Source organism: Carya illinoinensis, chromosome 15 (genome assembly GCF_018687715.1).
Source record: "Carya illinoinensis cultivar Pawnee chromosome 15, C.illinoinensisPawnee_v1, whole genome shotgun sequence".
NCBI lineage: Eukaryota > Viridiplantae > Streptophyta > Magnoliopsida > Fagales > Juglandaceae > Carya > Carya illinoinensis.
The window spans coordinates 44225-52490 of NC_056766.1; the positions used below are offsets into that span (position 1 = coordinate 44225).

At 36.7% G+C, this 8266-nt stretch overlaps 1 protein-coding gene across 6 annotated transcripts; it reads right to left on the bottom strand.

Annotated features, from left to right (window-relative positions):
* Positions 1 to 1213: 1213 nt before the first annotated feature.
* On the bottom strand, positions 1214 to 7803 carry LOC122297178 (zinc finger CCCH domain-containing protein 16). 6 transcript variants are annotated; one of them, XR_006238677.1, is made up of 11 exons: positions 7516 to 7801; positions 5940 to 6180; positions 5643 to 5734; positions 5446 to 5541; positions 4654 to 4747; positions 2983 to 3200; positions 2710 to 2816; positions 2417 to 2630; positions 2205 to 2311; positions 1840 to 1912; positions 1214 to 1506 (listed from the first exon to the last, which is right to left on the bottom strand). XR_006238677.1 is itself a non-coding variant. In XM_043107135.1 (10 exons), the coding sequence occupies exons 1-10, from the start codon at positions 7557 to 7559 to the stop codon at positions 1471 to 1473; spliced, it is 1158 nt and encodes a 385-aa protein (XP_042963069.1). In that variant the 5' UTR covers positions 7560 to 7803; the 3' UTR covers positions 1214 to 1470. The 6 variants fall into 6 exon arrangements, 4 of the variants coding, with proteins under 4 accessions (XP_042963069.1, XP_042963068.1, XP_042963070.1 ...); XR_006238678.1 differs by having other exon boundaries at positions 2205 to 2318; XM_043107135.1 differs by lacking the exon at positions 2205 to 2311 and having other exon boundaries at positions 2710 to 2759; positions 7516 to 7803.
* Positions 7804 to 8266: the final 463 nt, after the last annotated feature.

The window sequence follows — 8266 nt, forward strand, 5'->3', positions numbered from 1 at the left end:
TTTTTTTCTCCCCACATCAAATGGGAAGAAAAGCTTGAGGCAGTGGCAAAAACTTACTCAAAATTACAAGACTAGAACAAAGCAACACCAAGAGGAAGAAGATGGCACGCAACAAACATCGGTCTGCTAGAGCAGAACGGCAGAAAAGGAACGGTGGAAGGGTAGGCAGCATGATGGTGGTCGAAACAGTGATGCAAAAAGGCCGTGCTTGGTGAACTTGGGTTGACCAATAGAGAGAGAGAGAGAGAGAGAGAGAGAGAGAGAGTACCAAGAGATGAGCAATAGGGAGAACAGAGAGAGAGAAACCAAGAGGAACTTATGACTGTTGGAAGTTGGCTACGGTGTCAAGGGGCAGAGGTGAGCAACTATGTTCCAGCGACTGGGTTGGCATTTTTTGTGCAACTGGAGGTGGCATGTAAGGCTAGCAACGCTCGGTGGTTCACAAGCAATAGGAGTAGGTGCTCTTTTTTTATCAACAAAAATAAAGATTAGTTGAGCATGGTTGCAACGAGTTGAGCATGGTGGCAGTGGTGAATTTTCTTCGGCTAGCTTTCAGTGGTGAAGGCAATGGGGGTCAAAGTGTGGATGTAGTTTGCAAAGATGGGTCATGGTGGTGCAAAGCAATGATGTGGTGGTTTGTTTGAAAGTTTGGCGAGATAGGTTTTATGCGTACTGGGTGTGGGATATGCTGCTGATCTGCACAAGGGAAGAAGAGAACAAGACAGAAAGAGAGAAAGTCAGAGGCCCATGTGAAAGTTTGATAAGTGAATTACAATGTTACACAAAGAGAAAGAGAGAGGGTGACTCAAGTGAGGATTAGTTGACGGTTGTTGAAAATTTGTCGACAAAGAAAACAAAAGAGAGCCAAACTGAGTGAGGGGAGGAGAGCAGAGAAGGTCATAGATGGAGACAAGGTCCCGGAAGAACGAGATTCTAAGCTCGAAACTGGCACAGATGAAGCAACAATGTAAGGAGCTGGTTGTCAGAGATGGGTAGTCACGCAGGGCAGGGTAGATGGAGGGAAGGGGAATGCTGCATTAGGGGTGACCTAGTTTAAGCAAGTGAAAGGAAAAAACAAAAAATTGAAAGTCAGATGCCCTTTACACATCAAGCAAGAACGCTAAACACAAACCCAACGAGTTTCTTAGCATTTTCCTTATCTTTATTATAACGAAGTGATTATTATCTTTGTAAGTTCATTTAAAACATTGGGTGATCAAATCTTGTCAGAATTCAAATAGATGGATGATAGGCTTAATTAACAAATTTCAGTGCTAAGGGCCATAACATCGCTATGCTTTGCTACAAATGTGCAACTCTCTCGTCTTGACAAGCTGAGAGACTGATCCAGTCTTTCTGCAGCTACGTTTATAAGGATGCTTATTTTGCAAGTGATGACAATATATTTGATTTGTTGGATTCTAGAAAACTGCTAAAAACCTTTTCCATATAAACCCAAAAGTATCCTAGCTAGATAAATGCATCTGGAGGAGCCTCTTCTGGAATCTGGGTAAAAACAAAGAGTAAAAGAGAAATCAGTTACACGACCCAAGAGCCTTTATTCAAGACAAGTACTTAGATAAATATGTTGACTTTTAAGTTTCCAAAATTTGTGAGGGGATAAAGGATGACGTGGTTTTATAGAAGCAAAGCTTAATGCTTCCAAAATTATAGATAATAAATGAGAAGAAATAGAATTATGTCATTAAAATGGCCAATACCAGTTCTTCAAATGCCTACACACTTAAAATAAGGCGAAAATTCTTAAAACTCACAAAACCATTATGTAAGTTGCAAGTCATGCTTACGGCATATATAGCACAAATATAAGCCTTTTACCTCTCCAGGATTCCATTTCTCTTTTAACCAAACACTCGAGTTCCCAGACACATCTTCTGTTTGCAAGTTATTCCTGCAGAATTCATTAGAGCGCATATGACAGTTCTTTTAAAAATATATATATATATATTATCGGTTAATCCTTTAAAAAAAATTCTTCTAAAATTTATTATGACGTTATCAATTTGAATTTCAAATTCTAATGATATACAATAAGACAAATTTTATTCAAGCTAGAGAGGCTCAAATAGACCAAAAAAGAGGGGCTAAAATAGCATGGCAAATGTAATAAAGGTGGGTCAAGCAGTATGTAAAGACACGATGACCCAATTTGTAAATTAAATGTGATGGTAAATGCGCCTTACATGAAGCTATTGAGCCAAGAAGTTTCAAGCCAATCCAAGTATGTTGTTTGATTCAAACCCAAGTTGCGTAAAGTTAATTCCAGATGCATCATTAGATACTTTCAAACCTGACAGCTAATTGAGATAATACTAATTCACAAAAGTAAAACAAGCAGCTTATTACTAATTCTAGCTACTCGAACCACAAATAAGTAGTTTCTTGACAAACTTACATGAACTGAACATTTGTGTTTGCTGGTTCACCTGCACTAAAGTTGGGCCCATTTCGAACGACAGGTGAATGGTTACTACTTGAATTTGAAATTTGAGCAGCTGCTGCTCGAGATGTACTTCCAGCATTCATGTTATCACCGTTGTTGAAGCCTGCTATATTGGATGTAAAGGAGCTTCCAGGTGTCTGGGCAGGAATTTGGCCATTAAATGCACCTACCATATGATATCATCAGAAACAGCTCAAAAGCACTGACAGGAGTACACGAAAGGAGGAAACCTTCAATGATTGTACCTTCGCTTCTATGTGGCAAATTGTTTGTTCCAAATGCATTCGATGCCTGGCTAGAATATGGGTTTGCATTTAGTTGCACAAAAGCATTGTTAGATGGTGTGAAGGGCCTGAGAAAATTCGTTCAATGGGTTTTTAAGAGCCAAAAGGTAATGAAAGAAATGAGATTTCCAGAAGTCAGGATGGCCCATCAGTAAAAACCCTAACCAATATTGTTCTACAAATCAAACAAAAACATTATTAATTAGGCAACTAAATTCAATAAGTGATTCTTACCTAATTCCGAGACCCAAATTTTGTGATGCACCTAGTTGATTAAAGCTTGAGACCAAAGGAGGGGCACTATTTTGAGCAGTCGGTGGAAATGAATTGGGTCTGGCCCCAGAAAATGGGGTTTGGCTAGAAGAACGGCTCGGTAGAACTGCATATGGCTTACGGAGGAGGTTATCAAACTCAACTAACTTGGAACTGAGTAAGTTCCTCTCTCTCTCAACCTGTAGAGAGCATAATCATTTTCTGAGCAAAGAAGCAATGCTTTCAAAACTAATTCCAAAAGTATTCTTCTTTTGAGCAGCTGCTGAAATCTTCGTTTGAGCAGCTGCTGAAAAACATTGCTACACATATTTCCAAAAAAAAAAATGACAGTAAGACAGGTGCAAAAACGTATAAATGTATGAAAAGATCTACAAAGTATTAGATAGTTAACATTTAGATCGCCACAGAATAACTTCATGAAATGGAGTGCAGAAATATAGCTGAGGCTCAGCAAAAGCCAGGCCACATGTTATTTGTTGTCTAATAAATAGATATCTATCCAAATTCTAAGTTGTGAAAGAAAGAAAGAGGGAGGGAGGGAAGAAAGAAGGAAGAGGGGGGGGGGGGGGCGCCCGTGAATTTGTACCTATTCTATGTCTGAAAAGTCTTGTTTTGTTGAAGGTAAAGAGATAAAGAAGCCATTGCAATTGCAGAAAATATTAGGCCAGCTAAGGGCACAAACACGGAGGGCAAGTTGTTGGGAATTGGCATAGAATGAATAAATCACTTTAATATGCCTACCTATTATTCATTGTCATTTTATTGTTTTTACCTATTATTGTTATACTGTTATGATTACAAAGGGATGCTATCATAATTTCATTCTCTTTTTTTAGGGTTAAGTTTCAATGATGAGATCAGCCATTTTCCTATGTATCTATTGTATTTGACATGTTCTATACTTTTTTTAACGATGTGAAAGCATCTTGCATGTGCAAAACACAAACAGGAGGCTAGTCATAATAGTTCATCGACAATTATGCCTCTTTGTACATTTTCCCAAAATTGCCCTTTTATTTCTAGAGTTTTGAACTTTCATCGAGAATACAAACTTCACAATAAGGATATAAGATGCACTTTTACCTTGCTTTTCAATTTTCTCAGAGCTAGTCTAAACATTTTAAAGTCTGTATCTATGCTAACATTAAATAATATGGTTTACATCTCAATAGACTTGCAGCCAACCTTGAAACGAGTAAAATGAATGTGCCTATCTTGTTTGCTTCCAAATTATTCACTAGTCTCAGAAAAGCGTATAAGCACGTCGGATCTATTAGTAAATGATTTGTTGGGTTGAATGGGCACCCTCTATAAGACATAAGTAAAAAAAAAAACTAAGTCATTCCTTTTTAAACTTTAACACGCTTAAAAATACATAACACAGCACAACTATAATCATAAATTTGACACTTTATAATCCAAAGCAACAATTAAAATATTATATTCCCCACTTTTAGATTTTTGGTAACTTACCAAAAACTCAGCATATCCCCCATTTAGGTAATGGTAAATAAAAGCTCAAGAGTCCAAAAAACCATCACAACATGAATTAAAAATATCATCAATTTAAGAAATTATAAAAGTTGACAGCATCATGAGAAAAGTGAAATGTGGTATGTCAGGTTTTCTCACTATTGACTGAAAATTCAACCCATGCTTAGCATCATCATATGCTGCCGCCCGCAATTCTTCATAGCTAATATCACCAACAATGTCACATGGTGCACTGCAAACAGAATAATTCCAAACTTAGGCCACAGTTGGATTGTTATTCTCATCGAGAAAGGATCAGAATATAGCAGGGTGGTAGTAGTTCAAAAAAATATGTAAATAGGAAACAAAATATTTATTCCATCCAATGAAATTTTTCTGAGTATCAATTCCTTTTCTGTTCTTCTTTTCTTGAGATGTTGCAGATAGTAAAATAATTTAAGTAGTGAGCAATTCTTGAATAACCTGTTCTACCCCTGAAGAGTATGAGATGAACCACGTTGACAACTTATGCTCCACTTCTCTAAAATGCACTGCCTTTTCCCAATTCCTATCTACAATGGAGGCTACAACATGTGGCTTCAAGAATGCCCAAACCATGCAGGCAAACTCATCTGCCAGCTGATTTCCTCCATTTTGGAAAGTTAGGGTCACAAAAGACCGGTCAATAACTTAATGGCTTCAAAGGCAGCACACTTACTGAACCATCAAACCACTCACCGTGACATTAAAGAGAGGCTGTAGGTTCAGGTTAGTGCCCATAACCAAAGTTGTAAAGAAAACCATTATCAGTTCTTCAAAATTCCTGAGATTACCCCTAAAAAAGCCATCCAGGATATCATTTTTTGAAAACTAATTTACAGTGCGATTTTAAATTTAAATGGAAAATCTTTGATGGCAGTGACTATTCTGGATCTTGTTATTGAGACATACTTTTTCGAATGACCATAGCAGGTTAGCTTCCAAAGTGGTCTTTCAGACTCAAAATCTTCTACAATTTGGCGTCTGCAAGCCTCAGGGTCAGTGCACCTTCAAAAACCATTAGTTCAAATTGGATGAGGTTAAAAAAATTAGTGAGGGGCTATAGATCTGTAGACAGAAAAAAGCAAAACCTATAGACAAGTACATACTTATGATTTGCAGCTTGAGTCTCATTATCAGATTTCCGTGGGGCAACACCAGTAGGTGTGGAGGTGGAACGAGTCCATGTATTTTGAAAAAGCTAATCCACAAGTAATTTATCATCAACAAGCATAATATCATAAATTTATTATAAGGAACGATATATTTAAATCATCCAAAGCAAGTTAACACAAGAAACTTTTGAAAACAATCATCCATACGTTAGTGATAATGACAAAGATGCCCTAGTAACATTAGAGACCTTTCTTTTGACATGTAGACTACTATTTAAGAAGGGAAAGAACCTTGGATTGATTCTGTTTGGATACAAAATCTGTGCCCACTTTTGGGTGAGAACTGCTCTGAACACCAAAGCCAAAAGGATTGGACTTCTGCTGTTGGTGAGAGCCTGTTTGAGTCCCAAATCCAAAAGGATTTAACTTTTTCTGTTCATTTAAACCAGTTTGGGTCCCAAATCCAAAGACATTAGATTTCGGCTGTTGCTGAGTCACATGAAGATATCTACACGCTTCGCCGAATTGACAACTGAAAGTGATAAGGAAGAAATTAGAAAATCTAAAAATAAAATTTAGCCAGTATACAAAGAAAAATATCAATCTACAATGAAACCAGCATCTAATGCATAATTTAATTTTGTGGCCGCTAATGAGATGATATTAATGGAAATGCCCCATGATAATAAACGCCAATTGATCACACCATAAATCTCTAGGCTATAAAAGAACAAAGAAACAAGCACAATAGCAGGCCCATGGGCAAGATGTTACTAAAGAAACATTCTTATTCGAATTGGTCATATAATTTAATCAACCTCCCTCACACAATTTAAACCAACTTTTAACTTGAAAAAGAAAGGTAATCCAAAAAGTTTAAAAGTAATCCAAAATTAAGTAAAATCAAAAACCAAAGATGTCCTCCCCACAAGAATGAACCTAGGTAATAAACTTCCAGTGTCAACTTAGCTCTCCATTGTTCTCTTTTACCCCGTATCTGCATCAAAATTCATGGATCTAGTCTTCTAGAGACCTTATTTGCTTCTACAACAATAGCTTTGATGCCACTTAAACTCATATTTTTTCACCAATCTAAACTTCCTGAAAATCCCGTCATATCAACACAACTCTAAGATGTCCCATTTGACCAGCATGGGAGTTTAAAACGCATTCAAATCTTGACTCAGTGTTTGGTTTCGTCAACAGAATTAACATTTTGCTCAATTTCATTGGGAAAAGGATCTCTTACGCCTCGAAAAACCTCTAAAAAACAAAAATACTTCCAAAGACGCATGGGGTGAAGAAATTATTCATTATATAATGGGAGTGAATTATCAAAAAAAAAAAAAATGAGTCTTCCATGGTGGTATATGTCTACGGCGAGCAGGCACAGTTATATTTAAAATTTTGGTCTTATTATGAGTTAAGATTTGCCTGCCAAACAAAAAGATTGTTGAGCAAGAGAAATCTCTCCTATAGATTTCAACATGGATTCAAATTACTCAAAAATCAAAATCAGTATCTTGGTCAGCAAAGTAAATGGATAAAAGAGCCCTTTAATTTGTGCGCTGGTATATAACTTAGAGTTTAAAATAAAAAGCAAAAGACAACAACAGCAATCCATGAGCAGAATTGCTATCGACTTGACAATCCAGGTAACTATAAAGAGGAGGAGGAGGAGAACTCTAACCCAATACCCCAACATAAGCAACAATCATAACAAATATAGAGAATGAAGCACTAAGTAGAAAGAAGGCGGCGATAGCGCGCTAGCGCTTTAATAATATAATAGAAAGGTTAGGGGGCTGAGAAGCTGTTGCTTGCTGTCTACTTCGCGAGCCTCTATCCAAAAAAGAAGAGTACTTACTGACCACGCTGAAAGTTTCTGCAGGGTTCTTTCTTAAACGACATCCTCTTCTCCCTCCTCTTCTCTTCTCTGGAGAGAGGGAATGCAATCAAAAGTTGAAAGTATACGCAAGCTGCTAGGGCTGGGGATGCGCAAGTTCAGAGCTAGTCTCACCGCCTGAATCTTAGACCAACGAGTTTAAAGCTAAAACCCTCGGGTCGCCCAATGATAGAATTGATGATCTCTCCTAACGAAGAAAGTAGAGAAGTAAAATGAGGGTTGACCAAAAGTCCTGTTCTAGTTTATCCTCCGGTAGCCTGATTAATCTAATAAGAAATGATATTTATTGTGGAACCGGCGTACAGTCGCTTTGAAAAAAATGAATTAATATAAAACTTACATGAAAAAAATTAACCTTTTAATCGTAGACCTCACTCTTTTTCAAAGTAATTGCGCGGTGTTTACAATCCCACGACTGTATGTAGCATAATATTCCATCTCGAAAAGGGAGGTATGGAGTTCGAAATCCTTCTCCCCAAACATATTAAAAAATAATATTTTACTTTCTGATTCTGATATTGTATATATATTATAAAAATGAATAATATAATATATATTTATTTTTACATACTCATATGTACTTTACTGACTGCATTAATTCTTTTAATACACGACTAATGTCACTAATCATATTAGTAAAGTGTGTAAATGAATACATAAAAATAACTGCACATAAAATTTTTTTATAAAAATATGTATTTATCTATATATT

Excerpts from the sequence above, each read along its gene's own strand:
- LOC122297178 (XM_043107134.1), bottom strand. The coding sequence starts at position 7,559 with ATGTCGTTTAAGAAAGAACCCTGCAGAAACTTTCAGCGTGGTCA. Across the intron at positions 2,631-2,709 it reads TTTGCCACATAGAAGCGAAG|GTGCATTTAATGGCCAAATT; the intron begins GTACAATCATTG and ends ATCATATGGTAG. Across the intron at positions 1,913-2,416 it reads AACACAAATGTTCAGTTCAT|GAATAACTTGCAAACAGAAG; the intron begins GTAAGTTTGTCA and ends TGAATTCTGCAG.